The sequence below is a fragment of the Polyodon spathula genome, chromosome 15 (assembly GCF_017654505.1).
Source record: "Polyodon spathula isolate WHYD16114869_AA chromosome 15, ASM1765450v1, whole genome shotgun sequence".
Taxonomy (NCBI): domain Eukaryota; kingdom Metazoa; phylum Chordata; class Actinopteri; order Acipenseriformes; family Polyodontidae; genus Polyodon; species Polyodon spathula.
Window position 1 is genome coordinate 33,586,831 of NC_054548.1, and position 22,055 is coordinate 33,608,885.

The 22,055-nt window shown below is 37.7% G+C and overlaps 1 protein-coding gene across 1 annotated transcript in view; it reads right to left on the reverse strand.

Moving 5' to 3' along the window:
- Positions 1–227: 227 nt before the first annotated feature.
- LOC121327739 (protocadherin-16-like) overlaps positions 228–22,055 on the reverse strand; it is a 168,918-nt gene continuing 147,090 nt past the window's right edge. The window contains exons 15-21 of the mRNA XM_041271922.1: positions 21,238–21,351; positions 20,803–21,014; positions 14,597–14,748; positions 14,196–14,326; positions 12,703–12,989; positions 8,729–8,870; positions 228–7,861 (exon numbers count right to left, since the gene is read on the reverse strand). Of these exons, the coding sequence (XP_041127856.1) occupies positions 5,247–7,861; positions 8,729–8,870; positions 12,703–12,989; positions 14,196–14,326; positions 14,597–14,748; positions 20,803–21,014; positions 21,238–21,351 (3,653 nt within the window). The 3' untranslated portion in view covers positions 228–5,246. The remainder of the gene's footprint in view (positions 7,862–8,728; positions 8,871–12,702; positions 12,990–14,195; positions 14,327–14,596; positions 14,749–20,802; positions 21,015–21,237; positions 21,352–22,055) is intronic.

A 22,055-nucleotide genomic window follows, 5' to 3' on the forward strand; every position in this document is an offset into this window, starting at 1 on the left:
ATATTGATTTGTCTGTCTGTGTTTATTTGCATATTCAGTAATATCTTGCTTTTGTTTAGTGTCAAACACATTGCATGTTGTTTCATTGCCATCCTTTTAAATATTTTGACTGGTGTTTTCTATGATACAGCAGTAAAAAAAAGTGAGTTTATGTACTCTGACTACTGGGTCTCACTAGATATACAAAAAGAAAAGAACAGACCATGTTTTTTTTACAAACACTTCCATCAAGTTTATTAAGGAATTTGTTATAAAAATTGGCAACAAAAAGAAACATTGGCACTTCTGTGCTCAAGTATAAAGTCCACAGGCAGAGTCTTGGAGTATCTGTGCCAGAAAACAGATGGCTACATACAAATGTCCAAGACAACATGCAACTTCAAGAATACATAAAAAATGTAGAGAATACTAGAATGCTAGGGTCCAGGATCACATCATTAAAATGGGTTTTAACTAATTTTAAGCCAACAACAAACAAATATAATAAACAGTTTCCACTGTATATTGTAGTTTTATTAAACCTTTAGATGTATAAAAAGGCATAGCTGGAACTCGATCTCTAACACAGAATCTAGGTAATTAAACATGGAATACATTTTCCCTTGTCGCATATTGAATATGATGGTCTTATAAACAGAAAGCTAGAAATCAGTTTTTGCTTATGGTGCTAATTTGTAAATAAAGGTTCTGAATGCAGAACTAAGTTGTAAAGACAAGTCTTTTATATGAAACAGCTTTAAGTCAGCTCTAAATCACTTATTTGATTTACCTTAGTGTTCAATTATCAACCACGTGGTTTGGTGCTTAGCACATGTGCTTCGAGCAAGAGGTTGATGTACACAAAAGCCTCTACATTGAGTAAGCATAGTAGCTGTGAGACTGAGACCAGATTAGGAAGGCAACATATTCAATTCTATATAAAAAAATATTTATACAGTATATATAATCACTGTATGACAGTTGCTGTTTCAGTAGGCTTGGGTTATAATGTGAGCTTCCTGTAAACAGTTTTTAATTTGTATTTACATAATCTACAGTATAAGAAACTGTAAATTATTGTCATATTAACTACATGTTGTCTGCACCTGTTGTTTCCTTGCTAAACAAAATTATTTTCCTGTTTTTTAGTTTGTCATCTCTATGTCTCCTCTTCCCCATTTCTGCCATACCACAATGTGCCCACTAAAAATTTAACATGAGCTAAAGTGCATAAAAGATCAAATCTTTGCACAGACCTCTAAAGGCCATGAGTTATTCATTTTAACTGGTTAGTTTTATGAAAATGCTAAATTACACCATAAACAATTCTATTCAAGCTTTGCGTGACATTGTATAACCCAAATTATTTACTTCATGGCTTGAGTTACAAATGTTCACGGGCAGTTCAAATCTTTCAGGAATTATAATTGTGTTCAGTGAAAAGTTGTTCATCATGTACTGTACATTGGGCTCTGATTTCCATTGATTCAAACTTGACAATATCAATTTTATACCAAAGCCAATGAGAATGCAATCTTGTTTTTTTCTTTTAAATGTTATTTCAAGATTTTACAGGCTTAAGGCGTGTGGTTTGTTTAATTCATAAAATTAAGTATTTCAGTCTGCTCAACTCCAAACTAACAAATCTACATTTTATTTAAATAAACTTTTTCATTCCAAAGGTCTGGTGTTTTTGATGAATTAGTTACAATGATAATTACATACTTTATTTTATGGCATACTTAAGTAATAACTATCTGCCGTTTCAGTGCCAATGGTAGCTAAAATCTTGGTAACCAGAAACTGCAGCCATGTTAACTCATTCCTAATAACTTTCAGATCATTCACATGTTAGTGATTCATAGTTACGCACATTAGATTTTCTAACCCTGTACAACACTATAATGCACTTAAACTGCAGAATAGCAGAATCTTAGGTGCCTTATTCCTGCAATAAAAGTCCAGATTAAATATTGTTTTTATTTTGTGTTGACCTGCATGATAAACAATTACATTACATTTATATAAAATATTTTCAGCTACAAATACTAAAAACAGTTTTTAACACTGTGATCTAGGGTAACACACAATGCTCCTGGAATCAAAAAGGGGTCTTTTGACTCTGGTGATCCATTCAAGACTGATCAAGCATAAATTTCAAATTGGGGAAGTGTCAGTCAACCCACATCAATTGCCAATACCATAAAATATACCCTAAATAAGAGGAGGTAGACTGTCCCAGCGGTAACACTGAGGGACTAGAAGAATGGCTATGATGTGAACAAAGCTGGGAACTTGGCAGATGTGGCAGCCCATATTTACAGATGGGAAATGAGAGTTAATTCAAGGCAGCCTTTGGCTCAATAGAATTGGATGCAGTGTAGTATGAGGAGCAGTTATGAAATCCCAAATTGTGTTTTATATGCAAATTTACCAGAATGTTGGTTGTTATGCATAAGTGGATCATAATATTGTTCAGTACCATGTTGAACTAGTTTAAATTGCTCAATTGTGCATTACTGTAAGCTCATTATTTACTACTTTGTTACTAGAAAATGTGTATGCAGAAATAAATATATTCTTCAATGTAATGATTATTTTGTTAATTGACAATTTATATGCAGTAATAAATAGATTCTTCGATTATATACCTACATTTACCAATATGCTTCGGAAAACCATAAAATTAACTGATAAATGTCCAAAAAGCTTTATTTCTTCATAATTTCGGTCATTTACCACCTCATTTGGTAAATGCTGACATTTACCGGTAAAACTTCAGATTGACCCCATTCTGACTTTTTCTGTAACATATGGTTCCTATAAGCACAGATCTAGCAGGGTGTGTTTCTTAAACAAGAGTTACATGACCTCCTTGTGGTTCCACAACCCTGATTATTATTTTTTATTATTGATTATGTTAGAAAACGTATTGCTTAGCCCTCTCCAAAGGGAGGAGACCAAAAGGCATCACGGAAGTCTATAGGATGTTGGAGTGGAGAGTTTTGTGATCCTTTTCACCTTTCAGATAAATAAATACTTTGAAGACTATAACTGAAGGACATTTCAGAATTGCCAAGTTGCATCACAGTAACAAACAACCTACTTTTTTCAGTTTTCACCAATGTATTATTTCCAAATGATCCTTTAACCTATCAGCTGCTTAAAAACTCTAGTGCAGCGCTTCATCATACAAGGGTAATTGTACATATCAAGTGCACAAAACATTACCCACCACTGAGTGCTGTCCATCAGTTAAGGCATCTTCCAGTTTTTTGTATACTGTACATGTGTGCTTGATTTTTATCTTATAAAAGTGTTAAGCACTGCTTTCAATTGCTTATTTCATAAGTTATGAATTCTATCCACTTTTTTCTATATGGTAAAATATTGTTTTTATCACTCTCTGCTCTTGTTTTGTAAGTAAAGTTGGCCCTGATATGGGAAAAAGTTAGGAAGTTTTGAGGTTTCTGCTTCCACGTATGAGAATAAAACTATATATTTCCACTCTTCTTTTTTGACAGTAAATGATAGTCAAAGCCAGAACTAGAGAGTACAAGACAAGAATCAAGGAGAGACAAAGAGAAAAGCAAAATCCCCACAAACACTGTGCAGAATATTAATATAAATCAAACACACATTACTGCAATGTTGTACTGCAACAACAACAAAAAGAAACTAACCAAAACTATACATACAATTATTTAGTAAGAAAAAGTCTATAAATTAAGTATGGTCAGCACTGCTGACAGACGTTATTGAACCTGAAGTCAGGACCAGAATGTAATTTCCTCTTCCAGTACCGCTGCCCCTTTCATAGCCAGGCTGTCATTTTCCCCTTTTACATGGCAGCCATATTGGTTTTGGATTGTCAGGGGTAAATAATCAAAACATTGTCTCCGAAGAGAGCAAGAGATTCCTGATACTTCCACATCTCAATAATTCCATTTGTTCATTCAGGTTTAGCGAGCAGTATTTTATAAATATTTATTAATGTAACAACAAAAAGGAGTTTTCTAATCATCCACAGACACAAACAACATCAGTCTCTGAATTAAACATATGCACGAATTGTTATTCTGGCTGTACAATACATTCATACCTTTATACTGTAACAAGACAATGGCCTCCCTTGACAAAAGGTGATGCCACACTGTAGTCTGAAACAAACGTCTTTTTAAAAATTAATAATAAAAAGCCTAAACAAAAGAGTATTTAGTTTTTAGGTGCTGCTCAGTATTTGATAGTTTCTGATATCTTCTGGCCTCTGTAGCACAGCTCTTCTTCTAAACTGTGATGTTGTAAAACAAAATGAGGTATGGAGAGCCATTAAGTTCTCCATAACAGCATTAAAGCTTAAACATTTTCCGACCTCCCAGCCTCTATTAAGAACCACATACTCTCAGCCTCCTGGCCAGCCAGTGAGGAACACACAAACTATACCTCACAACCAGCTTATATCCAGGGATTCAGATCAGTTTCAGGCTAAGTTTGGAAGGTATCCACAATGGGAAGCACCATAAACCTAGTAACACCCCTAAGAATCAGTTTGAGTTTAATTACCAAGTAAAATCTGTCACAGTTGAAAGGTCTAGTTGTTTGACATACAATAACATTCACACTTTCAGGTGGTCCAGGGGACCAAGCATTAAAACAAATACCATTACATAATACTTCCAACAATTGAAATACAGGTCAATTAAACACTGACAGGCCTAATTCTGGTTCAAAGTGCTGGCTGGCAGACATGGGCCATTTAACAACCTTTGTCCCTAACAAAATATTTGGCAGGCGCAGAACACTCACCAAACCAGTCATTTATGAATCCTTTTTGTTTTTGGGTGTACTGGCTTAGAGAATATATTGTCCAGTGCTGGTCAATATTGGTGAGGCAAAAGGAACCGGAGGAGAAATCCAGAGAAATACATTACACAGTCTTGTTCAAAGAAAGACTAGTATACCCTTACAAAAGGATCCTTAATATTAATGGGAAACTGACCACAGAATATCGGAATGTTTGACTTCTCAACACCAAACAATATTTACAGATTGAGTTTCAATACTACAAGGTTTTCAATTGTTTTTTTTTTTTTTGTATCCAAAGGCCTACTAATTAAAGTATGCCCTTGTTATCAAGCAGTTTCAACTTAACCCTCAAAGTTATCAGACTTGAGAGATAACTCCACTGTATGTCCATCCTCAAATGTACACTCAAAAAATGCATTTCACAGAAGGTTCCCCGTCAAGCAACAGCTGTGTTCAGTGAGTTAAATTCTCATCTCTGCTTCACTTGGGTGGTCTAGAGAGTGTTCAGTGGTACTAATCACGGAGGCTGAGGGCCCTTGGGTAACACCGAAGGGGGAGACAGCAGGTGATCGGGCTGCCAGTGGGGAGAGGGAGGGGGAGAAGCTAGGGGACATGGCTGCTGATGATATGGAGCCCTCATGGCTGATGGGGGAACGGCGGAGAGAAGCCAGGTGAGGAAAGGTCCGTCCAATGGCTGGTTTTGGAGGCACCGATTTGGCCCCCGGGTGTGCCACAGAAGTGATAAGAGGTGGCGGATCTATTCTTGGTTTGGGATCTGTCTTTGCTTTGGGCTGAAAGGGTCTTCTGGGGTTGGGGGGAGCAGTTTCATCCTTGAGCCGAGCTATCTCTGTAAAGACACTGGCCAGGGGTTGGAATTGCGGGCACCAGTCCAGCAGGTAGTCCCAGTTGTAGCTGCCCCTAAGCTCTTCGTCACTGGCCACAATAGCTGTGAGGGAGCCATCCACTGAAGGCTTGCCATCCTCAGGGAAGGCATAATCCTTAGGGTGTGAAATATTTAGTCCCCGCCCAACCCCCAGGTACCCCCCACCCTCATCTCTGTAAATGGGATGCTGTCCAGGTAATAGTGTTCCACTGAGGTTGCCAATTTTCTTCCCCTTGTACCACTGCCCTGCCTCCATTCCTGGTTCACAGGAGATGTCTGAAAGCTGGTCTGCATCCTGCTGGATCCCAGAATCAGGTCCCCGTGTTGAGAGGTGGTCCTGCATGGAGGAGGATATGCTAGATACCCGTGGATACTCGTTGATCATTCGTATTTCATCATCCTCTGCGGCTTCTGCTGAGCCACGTCCACTGGAGTGTGAGGGATCAAGGGATCCTCCCCTTGTGTATGCTCCTCCACCTGTGCCACCTATGCCTGAGGTTTGCTCGCTTGTATATCCGGGCAGAGCCTGGTGGTAAATCCTCTCTCTGCCTGTTAAGTGGGCTTCATCAAGTTTCTGCATGGCAGTGCCAGATGAGGCAATGTTGGCATTGTCATTTTCCTCCTTTTTCTTTTGCCTAGATCTTACCACAAACAAGGCCACAGCAATCACTGCTAGGATCACGATGGCCGCAAGGGAAGCTGCTATGACAATGACCAAAAAAAAGTTGAACTCAGGGGGCAGTCCGAAAGAAGTGTGCGTGACATCAATGTTGACTTGGGCAGTGGTAATGCGAGAAGTTGGTAACGGGCTATGGGCATCTATTTCAAGGTTCATCTGCCGTGTGTCTCTCTTTGATCGTACCCCACTATGGCGACTTTGACTGTCCATCTTCAGGTAGATCACCCCTGTGGTTTTATTGACACCAAAATAAGGTGAGCCATTAGAAAATGTGTAGAGCACAATTCCGTCTGCACCAGCATCTTCATCTTTAGCTAACACTTGCCCAATGCTCTGGCCTTTTGTGGCTCCCTCTGGCACTTCAAATGAGTAAGCTTGTGAGACAAAAACTGGATCATATTCATCCTCTCCAGTCACCAGCACTTGCACAGTCACAGTGGCTGAATAGTTGCCAGTGTCCAAAGCCAGTGCTACGAACTGGAAGGTGTTGTCCTTCTCGAAATCAAAGGTCAGCTTGGCTCTCACCTCTCCTGAGGCCTGATTAACTGAAAAGGAGTCCTTTCCCTGCCCGGTTTGGTCGACCATGTAGTAGCGTACCTGGCCATAGACACCAGCGTCAAAATCAATAGCATGCAGGACAGTGACCAGAGAATCAAGCGGCTGGTTTTCTCGTATGCTGGCTGTCAGTGTCTCCAAGGGGAAGTAGGGCTTATTGTCGTTAATGTCTTTGACTTCCACACTCACTGGAGCCAGGGCAAACTGCCCCTGCCCATCTGAAGCTTGGACAATAACTATGTGAGAAGCCTTGGCTTCACGATCCAGTGGCCGCAGGAGCCTGAGTGCTCCCGTCCACTCATCCATTCCAAACAGCTCATCTTCATCCCCTGAGCTGATGACATAGCGGATCACAGCATTGGGAGCGGAGTCTGGATCATTGGCAGATAATCGCAAGAGCTCGGTACCGGCTGCTGCTCCTTCGCTCAGCACCACGTTGTATTCTGTATGTCCAAAGGAGGGGGGATTGTCATTAGAGTCGGTAATGGTAATTACAGCAGGCACACTTGAGCTTCTTTGGGGGACCCCTCGGTCTGAGGCTACTATACTCAAATTGTACCTTGACATGGTCTCAAAATCCAGATGCTCCACCAGTATGAGTGTCCCCACTGTCTGAAAACCCTGTCCCTCCAGGAAGCGGACACTGCTCTCAATCTGGAAGGCATTCCCAGGGTTCCCGCTGGCAATGGCAAAGTCAAAGCCACAGTTCTCCCGTGAGAGGTCGCTGTCCACTGCCTCAATTGTCAGAATTGTGGAGCCTGGCAACAGGTCCTCCGAGATGGTGGCTTTGTACTCTGATTGTTTGAAGAGTGGTGCATTGTCATTGACATCTGAAACCTGCACTTGAACTGTAGTGTTGGATGACAGAGCTGGTGTTCCACCATCCCGTGCTTCGATCACCACACTCACGGAGGGCTTTTCAGGGTCAAATTCTGCCCTCTGAGATATAAACAGGGTACCTGCAGGTAAATAAATATAATTTTTATTATGATTTCAAAATGATTTGCAAGATAATTCAATGGACCCCCTTACAACAGAGGGAAGTCTCCAAATGATAGGGTACTGACAACCATTTGTATATTAACATGGCTGAAAGGTCTGGTAAAGATGGCAAGGCAGATCAGACTGTATGGATTTTAATTACATATCCATCTGAAAGGGTTTACAAAGAGGTTGTGTCCTTAGGCAAGGCTGTGTTGATTATTAAACATGGATATCCTTAACTAAAAATATATGCATTTGAGCTAATTTACATGGTTTCTCAATACAGTAATAGGGGCAAGACAACATGTTAAAAAGGGCACTCCTTCAACAACATATCTGGTCGACATTCTGTGTCGGAGAAGTAAAGCTGTTTATAAGTATGCATATTCCTGCATAACAGTGCTAAAAAAAAAAAGTAAAATGACACTCATAAATGTCTATATTGTTATCCCTGAGTAGACTGTCATCTAATTTTCAAATAAAGGCAAACATTTTAATGAGCAATATGTCTCTTGTGGCCTAATTAAAATACTTTTCATTTTTCTGGATGTGAACCTCATTGTTGCAATAATGCATGTTGAGTCTATTTTTTTTAAAATTGTATTCTTGTATAACAAATGTTGTTTGATGTTCTTTAAACTACGCTAGACGGATGTTGGCTTCTTTTACGGCAGTCTAAGAATGAACTGACTTAAAAATTACTAGTGTTAAAGCTTTGTGAATTCAAAACAGGAAGGGAGGGAGTTTGTGCATGAGCTGAAAGATGAAAGCTTTAGATTTATTATTTGAGGGGAAAAGGCAAGTGTGTTTAAGAGACAGCATAAATAAATAAATGTCCATACCATTACTCGGGTCTATGTAAAAGCCGCCCCTGGTTGATGACATCACCCTGTAGGTGATCTTCCCGTTGTTGCCAGAGTCTTGGTCAGTAGCGGTTACCGTGACAACTGAGTTGCCAGGTGGCGAGTGCTCAGGCAGTGTTACCTGGGAAATTAATAAGAAGAATTAAAATCTTTGTCATTCTGTTAATTAATGTTGCCTAAGTATTTTTTGACAGATGCAATTCAATGTCACCATCAGACAAGAGCAAGTGCAGTAGATGGGCCATATCCATGTTATTGAAGATTACAGAAGACTGCCAATATTACATGTTGGATGTACTGTGTAGATGAAAGCTCAGGTAGAGGCCACAGATGCAAGTGCCCTTTACCCAGGTTAGGTATACTTAGTGTTCCACATTTCCGGTTTATTTCTGAACTTTACCAAAGAATTACAGGTTTTTGTTTTTTTTAACTGAACCTCAGTTTTTACTGATTTACAGTGCTGAGAAAAAACTTTGTGAACCCCAATGATAATTATGGAAATTCCAGTTTTACCATGATACTCTTCTTGAACCAAAACCATTAAATATCCAATAGGGTTTATATTAACCAATTCCATGTCTTTTGAAACAAAATGATGTATAAATTAGACAAACAATGAGTAATTAAGATTAAAAAGTAAGTGAACCCCTGGTTTTATCAGCTCAATTAAGGGGATAATTAGAATCAGGTGTTTAAATAATTAGGTAAATCTTCAGGGATGAGTTTGGGAGGCCCCAACCTATAGAAAGATCAGAAACTTTGTGAGTTTGGGATTTACCACACAGGTATGTGGAAACACGTCATGCCACGATCAAAAGAAATCTCTGATGACCTCGTAAAAACAGTTAATGCTCATCAGTTTAGAAAGGGTTACAAAACCATTTCTAAGGATTTAGGGCCCCACCAATCCACTGTCAGACAGATCAGTAGACAGACAGTCTTCAAATGGAGAAAGTTCAAGACCACAGTCACTCTACCCCGGAGTGGTCGTCCTACCAAAATCTCTCCAAGAACAAACCAGAAAATTATCAAGGAAGTCACAAAGAGCCCCAGAGTAACATCCAAGTATCTGCAGGCCACTCTCACCTTGACTAATATGAGTGTTCGTGACTCAATTATCAGAATAAGACTGAACAAGAATGGTGTTCATGGAAGGATAGCCAGGAGGAAACCACTGCTCTCTAAAAAGAACATTGCTGCCTGTCTGAAGTTCACCAAAGAGTACATAGATGATCCACAAGACTTCTGAGACAATGTTCTCTGGACAGACGAGTCAAAGGTAGAACTTTTTGGCCTCAAAGAGAAATGTTATGTCTGGCGAAAACCAAACACTGTGTTTAAACAGAAGAACCTCATCCCAACCATCAAGCATGGTGGTGGGAGTGTGATGGTTTGGGGCTGCTTTACTGCCTCAGGACCTGGACGGAAATGAAACCTAAAGCGGGTCATGCAGCAAGACAGTCCTCAACATACAAGCAGATCTACAAAAGAATACTGCAGAAGAAGACATTGCATGTTTTAGAATGGCCTAGTCAAAGTCTGGACCTAAACCCCATTGAAATGTTGTGGCAGGACCTCAAGCGAGCTGTCCATGTAAGGAAGCCCTCAAATGTCAATGAGTTGAAGTAGTTCTGTAAGGTGGGATGGGTCAAAATTCCTCAAAACCGATGTGAGAGACTGAACAACAGTTACAAGAAATGCTTATTTGAAGTCACTGCTGCTCAAGGGGGTGCCAACAGTTACTGAATCTAAAGGTGCACATACTTTTTCAAACATAGATATTGAATGTTGAATCATTTGTGGATGAATAAATATTGAAAAAGTATCATATTTTTGTGTCATTGTTTAATCAGGTTTAATCAGGTTATATTTATCTATTGTTAGGACTTAGATTAAGATCTAACACTTTAGGTTGGAAACATGTGAAAATCCTTGGGGTTCACCAACTTTTTCTTAGCACTGTATACCCGATTTTTTGTTTACTATTCAGTATTTACCTAGTACTGTTTTTTTATTTTTTATTTTTTTAGGAAATACACAATATATATCCTAGGAAATACTGTATCCTAGGATACTGCACATATGTTTAGACAGGCTCAAATAACATTCAAACATCTCACACATTGGTTCTCTGTTGCTTCACAAACAGATTATCACCTGATTCTGATTATCGCCACTGTTTATTGCAGGGGGGTATGTATTGGTGACTTTGTGCAACAGTACTGTCCATCAGCTACACAGCGCCGACAATCTTAGTCATAAATATCTGACAGAAAATGATGATGCTTCAGTTGGTACTTGGTAAACTTATTAAATGCATTGATGGAAATGTCCAGTGTGATTTTTGACATGTCTCCTGATGCCTTGGACCATCCAGTTCTGTCAATTTTATTTTGTTTTTATGATTTCAAGGCAAACAAATCTGACCTGTTTGGTGCTGATGTCACGTTCATACCTTCTGTTAGCACAGCGATTGCCAAAACATTCGCAAAATACCAGGTAACTTGGGAAAATGTGACCTTGATTTGCACATCGTACATCCCAAGGACATTAAACTTAATCAGAAACCAGAACTGCTACTGTGATGGGGTGCTCACCCCTTGTGTGTTTATTGTATGTATGATTTTTGTTTTTATTTCTATCATTATTATTATTATTGATGTTTGTGCACGGGAGGTTGGGAATTGTCCGTCATTATTATTTATTATTTGAGACCGGTAAAAAGTGTAGTTGGCGTGGATGGGGTTAAATCTATGTAAAATAAATTAATAAAATAAATAAAAATTTGTTAAGATAAAAAACTAAAATGTGGAACAGTAGAATACTCAAAAAGAATATTTAAACGGCAAAATGAATGATTGAGTGAATGAATGAATGAGTCTGTTTGTGTTGTATGCGACGAGGACACTGATGATCAAAGCATCTGTGTTTCGTACATTATGTTCATCTCACAGAGCTTTATAACTGCTAATTCTGAGGAGCTTACTGCTTACTTAGTAGATACACTGCATCATTACACTTGTGGAGAATGGCATGGATTTCAATGGTGTGTCTGTCTTTGTAATAACAGACAATATAACAGAGGGAGAAACACTAGCCGTTTACGCCAATGCTTAGTCGTATACAATGTGTTTTTTTATTATTATTTATTTCTTTTTTTGGTTGATAGGCTCCAGGGCATATATGATGCTGTATAATTTACTAATATTTTGATGGTATCAGTGGTTTTAAAGCTTCTTTTTATAAGAAAACACTAAAGCTTTGGTTTTGTCATTTCAGGTTTGCAGTTAGCATTTCTCCTGTGTTTAATATTTTGCTATTAAAGGCCGAAAAATGCATGGTCATTGTAATTAATGTGCCAACATGAGTTTTAAAGGTTTACAAAACTGAAAATGTTGCTGAATATGTTTTTAAAAAATGTATTTTGTCTGCTTGTTACTTTTTTTTTGCTACCAACACAGACCATTTTAAATTACTCGTTTCCAGTAAGTTTGTTTCATTTTTAAAAATTTCATATTTTTCAATAGCGACTCGAGTTCCAATGTTACAATGCACTTGTACATCCTCAGACAGTCTGGGATATATGAAGATTATGAGGCAGGTGTATATGCAACACTTTTGGCTATGTTGATATATTTATATGGTCACCATGTACTTGTGATATTTAAGTAGGCTATGCTTAAAATGGCTTTTAAAAGCTTGCTTTATTTGTGCATATAATTAGCTTAGTGAATAGAGCTACCACTGATTCATTTTTTGGGAATAACGTGGCTTCCTTCCCCCTGTCATGTGGTAATTCTGGTCATTTACCGCCGTTAAGTGAATGAGGCCCATAACCTTTACCAAATCTGATTTGCGCCTACACTTGGTGATGGTGAGTTTTGTGTTGCTGAAAGAGCTGTTTTGTAAATGTGAGAGTTGTATCACACAGGGTAGAAGAGGATGATATGCACCTGGTAGAGGTCCTGGGTGAAAGCAGGTGCATTGTCATTCACATCTTCCACAAGCACGGTCAGGTTTGCCTCACTTTTGTGTTTGGAGTCAGAGGAGCAGATGGTAAGTGTGTGCCAGCTCCTCTCCTCAAAGTCAAGCGGGGCAGTCAGTGAGATCACGCCCCCATATCGATGGATTCCAAACTTTCCAATGGAGCTGCCATCCAGCAGAAGTGTGTATGAGAGAGCAGGGCCTGAGTCCACATCATTTCCTGTAACCTGGGTGATCTCTGTACCAATTAAGGTGTCTAAGGAGAACAAAGAAATACTTAATGCAATAACACTTCTAAAAGTGTACAGTGTAACTGGCATTTTTATGTCAAGAATCCACAACATAGGCAAGTTTTCCATGGAAAAATAAAAATAAGTCTCATTCTACTTTGGTAGTACCTTTCGTAATTTAGGTTTCCATGTAGTTTTCTTTTAGGGAGAGAAATTCTCCTTCCAAACGCAAATAAAATACAGTAGGGGCTATTTAAAAATGTTTCTGTCTGAGTTCCAATTTTGCCTTGCATGACTTATATCATGCAGCTTTCTTATAATCTGCGTTCCAACAAAGATTTTAGGTTGTGTTGAAGTACCTGATCCTTATGGTACTCTATGAACAGCGCTAAAATAGTAGCAACTTAGGCTAATGATATAAACATGATCCACTCAAAATCTACAATTGGTTACCCTACCCGCCCACATTTCCAATAATAATAATAATAATAATAATAATAATAATAATAATAATAAATAATAATATATAAAATTCCGCACAGTGCAATAATGTGGTTCTATATTAATTATTGTCATTGTTGTTGTTGTTGTTGTTGTTGTTGTTGTTATTGGGGATCCAGTATACTGGTAGTCCATATCAGTTCAACACATTTCTCAGTAGAAGCTAATCCACTGTCTGGAACTTCGTTATATAGGTTTTACTTATGCTGATGTTAAACTGATGTTAAGCACAGAATTTGTCTTTTTGAACAAATTCATGGAAACAACATTACTTCTTTGCAAAAACACATGGGAATGTGGTTGGAGCCAGAAATTCAATAATGGATTAAATGAGTAATTAAGGTTCCAGCAACAGGTGTACAAATAGGGTTATCACAGGTGTTAGAATGGTTAGTTTTTGGAGTTAATGCTGGTTTTGGAGAGAGGGTATGTGTTTTTGTGTTCTGTGTTGTACCGTTCGCCTGTGTTTGTTTACGTTCATGAGTTTACTATAAACCTTTTAATTTGGCCCTTGTGCCTTTTGTTCTGCTAAATGTGTTTTGTTTAGAGTTTCTGTCCATGTTGAAAGGAACAGTTGTAGCAACATGTGGGGACGAGTAACATTAGATATTTTGGAACCCCACTACTTAATAAAGAGCACCTGGCTTTTGTTGCAGAACACACTGAACAGTGCAGTCCTGGTTTATAAACATATTGTTAGAAATAAAGGCACTTAAGTCATCTGTACTCACTCTCAGGCACTCGAAGCTCTTGTGGCAGTGGGATTGTAGGACTGTTGTCATTCAGGTCCACGATGACCACGGTGAGAGTAGCTGTGCCAGCTAACTTTGGGCTTCCCCTGTCTGTCGCCGTAACAACCAGCCTGGTAATATAGAAAATTGATTAATCAAGACTAATCCTGTAACTGAACAAATTTAATTCCTGAACCAACAACTTTTTTGAGTTTATCTTATTTGTTTTTAGCCCTTTTGGCGACTGCAGGATGTACAGTTGTCCAGTGGTTAGGTCAAAAAAGTTATGATTCAGAAGCAGGAGATTTCAATTTTTTTCACCTGTTTACCCACTGTCTCACTGTGCGACCACATAATGGGAAATATCTCATATATTCAAGAATTGAACTACTAAAACTCACTTTGTGTGAGTCCAGATTTCTCTGTCCATTATGGCTGCTGTTGTTATACTTCCTGTCAGGGGGTCGATTTTGAAGAGCCCACTCATTGTAGACGACTTAATAGAATAGGTCACCTGACCATTCTGGCCCTGGTCTGGGTCGTCTGCCAATACCTGCAAAAAAAAAAAAAAGTCAAGCGTTTCCAACAAGTGTTTCCAACTAGTCTTCTGAGGGAATCTATTAATTAATTCATTTTAAAAAGTCTTTGCATATCAACTTTTTGAAAACAGAAGTCAGTCTGAAAATATGGAAAATGACCTTGTAGGAAAAAAACCCACAAAACTAGCAGATCATGAAAGAAAGTGTACTTTCATGGGCATGTGATAAAAACAGATTCTGCAGGTACGTATGGCAACGTCTGATTTTTTTTCATTCAATAGCCACGTCTGTTTTCACATTATGATCAATTTGGTGGATTTTTAAAGACATTCAAAACTCCAACTATTGCAGGCCTAACTGATCCTAAAAATTTGCAAGTGGTTTTAGAAAATACAGCTAATGTTTCTAAATATATTGACAGTTTCAGAAGTATACTTATATATATATATATATATATATATATATATATATATATATATATATATATAAAAGAAGTAGCTTTCAAGTTAGGGTGGAAGAAGACAGTAACTATAGTAACAATGGAATTGTGCATTCTGTGTAGACAGAGTAATGAGTGCTGCTGTTTGGGGAAGTGCTGATTTGAAGTGCACTCTCTCGCCCCAGAAGTGGTAGAACACTGTGGTTTTAAGCTCGTATAAAAAGGGGTTAACGTTGTGTAAAAATCATAATTGTTGTCTTGTTTTGTACAAGGGTTGCTGATCGTGTGCTATGGATGTATATACCGATCTGGAACTGGAATGTTTATCTACGTTGATTTAAATGTTTACTTGTGTGCATTGTAATCAGAGCTGTGTACAATCCAGGGTGGCGCATTTTCCTGACCAATATAATAAACGGTTGATTTAGTTATAAACTGTTTTTTCTTTCCATGTTTGTGCATTGCTAATAACACTATGTAACACAATTTTTGTTCCTGGGTAGTAAGTGTTATTTCCTAATTGCTTATGCCTCGAAAGTATAGAAAATGGCTATTATTCCCCACAAACTTTGCTTTTGTGACCAGGACAGTGATATTTCGAAATATCACTATTTCCAATGGGAAAACGGGCAAATGTGTGTCTTTTTGTTCACATAAAGTCAGAAAAAAACAAAATATGAATCCAAATTAACATGTATTTATACTAAAGGAATACAAAAATGACTACAAAAGATTTAGAAGTGAGTAGTTTTTCGAGATTTACGATTATACTGTATTTACAGTGTTTGTGGGGAATAATAGCCATTTTCTATACTTTTGAGGCATAAGCAATTAGGAAATAACACTTACTACCCAGGAACCAAAAAAAAAAAAAAAAAAAAAAAATTGTTACACGGTGTAATTTTGCTGTTTAGGGGTTACCCAGGAGTGGTTAAACAGTACGCGTAACTGTGCTGCTCTGGCCCTTGGTGACTGAGTTATCAAGTCCCTAAATCTTTTTTATTAGGGTAATAGGATGGAAAGGTAACATTTGTTACATTTACTAAAATAATAATAAAAATTGTTTTAAAAAGACCAAATTCCCTTTTTTTTTTTTTAGATTCTATTGATTTAAGCACAGTCAGCATCACTTTATCAGGACGCCTCGAGAGAAGGAAAAATATCCTGAATAAGAGGCCGTCCCAGATAAATGACAGGCAGTTGAGATGACCTTAGTCACACTTTTTGGATTCTTAATGAAAAGGAAAAGAATGAAATCACATCCCATTATGATTAAATGTTAAATAAATCATTTAAAATATGAGTCAATGTTTTTTTTTTTTTTACTTTTATTCATAAACAAAATTAATCGCAGCTGTAATGTTGTGACATGCCAACTTTCTTTGCAAAAGCAGCCTGAGAAACCACACAAGAAACTCCAGCAGCTCCTTCAAGAGTTCAACATGGTTTACTCAAGTCACAGCATAATCACATACTCACTGCACTGTGCTACGTGACTTCTGTTGCCCTTGAAAAGTGATCTCCCTTCACCATTTGAAAATACTGTATCCCAGTTAAACAAAGTGAGTCCCAAATAAACAATATTATATAAAGCTTGGATGGATAAGTGTCCACCCCTTTTGTAATAGCAATCCTAAATTACCTCAGGTGTAACCAATTGCATTCAAAATCACACATCAAGTTAAGTAGACTCCATCAGTGTTAAATTGTAGTGATTCACATGATTTCAGTATAAATTCAACATCCTGTAGGTTCCCTCTGCTGGGTAGTGCATTTCAAAGCAAAGACTCAACCACAAGCACCAAGGCACTTTCAAAAGAACTCCGGGATAAAGTTGTTGAAAGGCACAGATCAGGGGATGGGTATAAAGAAATATCAAAGGCCTTGAATATCCCTTGGAGCATGGTAGACGATTATTAAAAAGTGGCAGTGTATGGCACCACCAAGACCCTGCCATGATCAGGCCGTCCCTCCAAACTGGATGAACGAGCAACAAGGAGACTGATCAGAGAGGCTACCAAGAAGCCAATGGCAACTTTGCAAGAGCTACAGGCTTTTATCCCATAATATAATATCCCAAGACCTCCACAAATCGGGCCTGTATTGTAGGGTGGCAAGAAGGAAGCCATTACTCAAGAAAGCCCACCTTGAATCCCGTTTGAAGTAAGCAAAAGGACACTCAGGAGATTCTGTAGCCACGTGGCAAAAAGTTTCTTGGTCTGATGAAACTAAAATTGAACTTTTTGGCCTAAATGCAAAGCATTATGTAGGGCACAAACCCAACACAGTGCATCACCCAAAGAACAGCATCTCTACTGTGAAACATGGTGGTGGCAGCATCATGTTATGGGGATGTTTCTCATCGGCAGGGACTGAGGCATTTGTCAGGATAGAAGGGAAAATGAATGGAGCATAGTACAGAGAAGTCCTTGAGGAAACTGCTGCCCTCTGCAAGAAAGCTGAAACTGGGACGGAAGTTCACCTTTCAGCATGACAATGACCCAAGGCACACAGCCAAAGCTACACTGGAGTGGCTAAGGAACAAAAAGGTAAATGTCCTTGAGTGGCCCAGTCAGAGCCTCGACCTAAATCCAATCGAAAATTTGTGGCATGACTTGAAGATTGCTGTCCATCAATGCTCCCCCATGAACTTGACAAAGGTTGAACAGTTTTGTAAAGAACAATGGTCAAATATTGCCAAATCTAGGAGAGCAAAGTTGGTAGAGACCTATCCCAACCTACTCACAGCTGTAATTGCTGCCAAAGGTGCTTCCACCAAGTATTAACTCAGGGGGGTAGGGACTTATCCAATTATGATCTTTCAGTTTTGTATTTTTAATACATAATTTTTTTTCAATAAAAACTTTTTTCCCCTTAACAGTGTGGAGTATGGTGTGTAGATAAGTGGAAAAAAAATCCTAATTTAAATGCATGAATCTCTGAGGCACTGACACAACAAAATCTACAAAAAATTCAAAGGGGTGTAGACTTGCTATAGGTACTGTGTTACATGATATATCTATATATTATATATATATATTATAGATATATATTATATATATATATATAATCATATATATAATATATCTCTCTGATCTCTTAGAGACGAGAGAGAGAGAGAGAGAGATAAGTCGTCCAGTCAAATTTAAATTAAAGGCATGAAAATTTTGTACTTTAATAACTTTGACCCCATTCAACAGATGTATGGTCCCAATGGTTAAATCTCTTGATGTGGGCTACTTTGTTCTGCTGAGATATGAGGAATCCGAGATCCAGATATTGAATAAAAAAAAAAAAAAAAGCAGCCACATGTTGAAAGCTTACCTAGCTATGTTCAAGATACAACACATTTTCTGGCAAGGATTAATAATATAAAGGATACATTTCTAGAGCATGTAATTTTATTTTGCATGGATGTAAAAATCCCTGTACCCCAGTGTCCCCAGGCATGAAACTTTAAAAGCACATAAAAGGCTCTGGAAAATAGAGTAGATAAGAACATGATACCTACGGAAGAAATAGTAAATATCAAGATAGTTTTAGAAAACAGACACATGGAGAAGAATATCTTGTACCGTTTCATAAATTAGCAAATGATATCCACACTAATATTTCGGTGGATTTAAGGTGGACAAAATCTGAAATGTAATTGTTAGACACCTTGGTTAAACTTGATCAAGGATCTATTAAAACAGATCTTTACTCAAAACCTACTGATATGCATCAGTACCTACACATGTCATCTGCACCTCCTAGCTATACTAAAAGAGCAATTCCTAAAGGACTGGGTATAAGGATAAATATAATGTGTTGTGTTGAAAATTACTAAAACAATCAGAGAAAGGAATTACATAGATACATTAAGGGACATTGAGACCCGTAAAAGCACATAGAAAGTGTGCAAATATATTTTGGGAAAGAAATACAGAAAATAAATATTCAGTCTTAAAAAAATTGTCATGTATAGCAACCTTCTATATGGTATATTTTGCATAAAATGTAACAACAAAATATGTAGGAGAGACATGTACATCATTATATAAAAGAATACAGAACCACCTATCAAATATAAGAAATAAAAAAGGAAATGAACTAATAGTTCAGCACTTCACAAGAAACAGACACACCATGGATGATCTAAGGTTTGTGGTTTAAGAGCCAGTACAGAAGAATTAAATAAAATAAATGGATAAATAGCTAGATACCATGATGCCTGAAGGTTTAAATAGAAAGGAACAGCAGATCATTACATCATTAGCTATATAGTGAATGACATCACAAAGATATTCGATTTAAAGAGAAATACATGTGTGGTTACCATGGCATAAAAGCCTATAGATACCTCCAATGTTTGTTTTCAAAAACACTTTCCAAACACACATGCCAGAATGTTGGGAAGTTGGCTCTTTAAAACAATTCCTGGTTAATAAAACACAATAATACCTGCATCCCCTCTCCATCCCTCACACACATGTAAACAACTCTGTGCTATCCAGTTGGCACATCCCTTGGAAAACGTGAGAAATTCTGGATCTTGTACAGGAGACTCTATTATTGCCTTCAAAAACGCTTAAGGGGTCCCTTCGCTACAGCCTTCCTTGCATGCTATTGCCCTATTGGGAAGTTAAAAATGATCTGATTCAACCAATGCATCTAATCTGCTAAACCATATTCTTTAACAAGGTAATTTTGTTGTTTATTAATTAAATTCTAAAACAATGTTTTTAGCAGAGCGCTAAAAAAACAATGCAAAAGTTTAATGAGACTGTAAGAAAAAAAAAATGGATTTAAAAGTTTGAAGGAAGGTGCATTAGGCAGTTCAGCCATACAGCATGCTCAAACCATTGTTTCAAATCACGGATTTACATCTTTAGCCACAAAGCAGATTAACAGAGAATACTGATTTACTGAGTACAAGGCCACGTAGCATTTGGCTGTTCTGTGTGATCGGCTTAAATGGATTGTTTTTAAGGTGTGAGGAGAATTATCAGAAAATTAACAGGAAATGTAAACATATTTAACTCTTACAGCGGTGTATTTATTATGAAGTAAAAATGCTAACTTTTCAAATCATGTAAATCTCTGACAGTCTTTTTGCTAAGAAAAAAAAGCATGTTCTGTTTTTATTTGTTAAAAATGTATGATGCCCAAATCTGTGATACTCTGCTTTGCAATATACTTATTATTTATTTTTTACGTGGCAATTTTTTTTTTTTTTTTTTTTGCGTTAAGTAACTTAAATGCCTTTTAAAATACTGTTAATGTTATAAAATACATTTTAGTTTCTTCTCAAGGAAAGAATATTTGCCTATATACCACATTACATACAGAATGGCTATTCACATAGGACACTGAAGATGATAACTCTACACTCTCATCAAGCATTTAATGATGTTGTTTTGGTATGATTGATCACACAATGGACAGTAGCAATATGCATTGGAAATTGTAAATTTATAAATGGTAAAAAGTATAACCATGGGAAAAGCATGAAAAACTGCAACATTGCTGTGCAAATTTAACATGGTAAACTTTTATAAGGGCACAGCTGAAGAAAAATAAATCCAGTTAGTTCTATTTTAACAAACGACAGGAGTAGTTACTCTGCTCTCTTGTGGTCTACGGTTACCTGGATGATGGGGAAGTCATAGCCCTGTGCTTCCCAGATATAGGCGATGTAGTTCTGAAGCTGGAATCGTGGGAGGTTGTCGTTGACGTCCTGGAGGTTGAGATTGACAGCCATGAAAGAGAGAGAGGATGCAGAGTCTGCTTTCACCACTAAGCGGAGCCGTGGAGTCTTCTCAAAATCCAGGCCATCTGAGTTCTGTACCCAGATCTCACCTGTGTGCATTTAGCAACAGGGAACACAAGCAGATAAGTAACAGTACTCTACACTTAATAAATATTCTTAAATAAACAGATTAAACTGATGGGGGGGGGGGGGGGGGGGGGGGGGGGGGGGGGGGGAGTAAAAAAATATATAGCATTTTATTATAATATCGTATATAATAAAATAATAATAATAATAATAATAATAATAATAATAATAATACTGGGTTGTTACCTGTGGTGGGACGGATACTGAATGAACTGAGTTTATTTCCACTGAAGATGCTATAGCTGATTCCTCTTCTGGAGCCATCATGGTACTGCGCCTGGATCTGAACCACTGCAGTGCCTGGAAGGCAGTACAGAGGCAATGGTGGACCAGGTAGGCTACACAGAGCTGTTTCAGTGTGTTGCACATTGCATGTACAGCAGTATACATATACATTACATAGAGACTGCAATGGTATTGTTACACCCTGTGGTTTGCTTGAGATGTACTTGGCTGCTGAGTTCATGGTTCAGTCCCTTGAATGTATGTATTTATTACTTCTAAAAGTTTTTAAAAAATACAAGATGGGTGCCTTGTTTTGCATCAGTTTGTCTTAGTGTTGCACTGGGGGTATACGTCCCAAGTTCAAATTATATATATATATATATATATATATATATATATATAGAATATATATATATATATATATATATATATAAAAGTATATTTTTTCTGTAAAGACACTATATTTGAGCTTGATCGATGAACATAGACACAGGATTCACAATTTAATTGTCAAATTAATTCACCAAACTTACTGTTAAGGTTCGCAGGTGGTGAGCAGTAGGTGGGTACAAAAATAATACCTCATTCACAAATGATGATGTTTTCATAACATGATGATTGCGCATTGTAAAGCTAGTGGAAATAGAGGAAATAGAGGAAACAAAAATCAGGTTGTGTAGCCCTACATTACACCTTAAAACCACAAAAAATTAATTTGGGAAGACACTGTAATAATAAATAATAATAATAATAATAATCACACCCAGCCAACTTGGTGC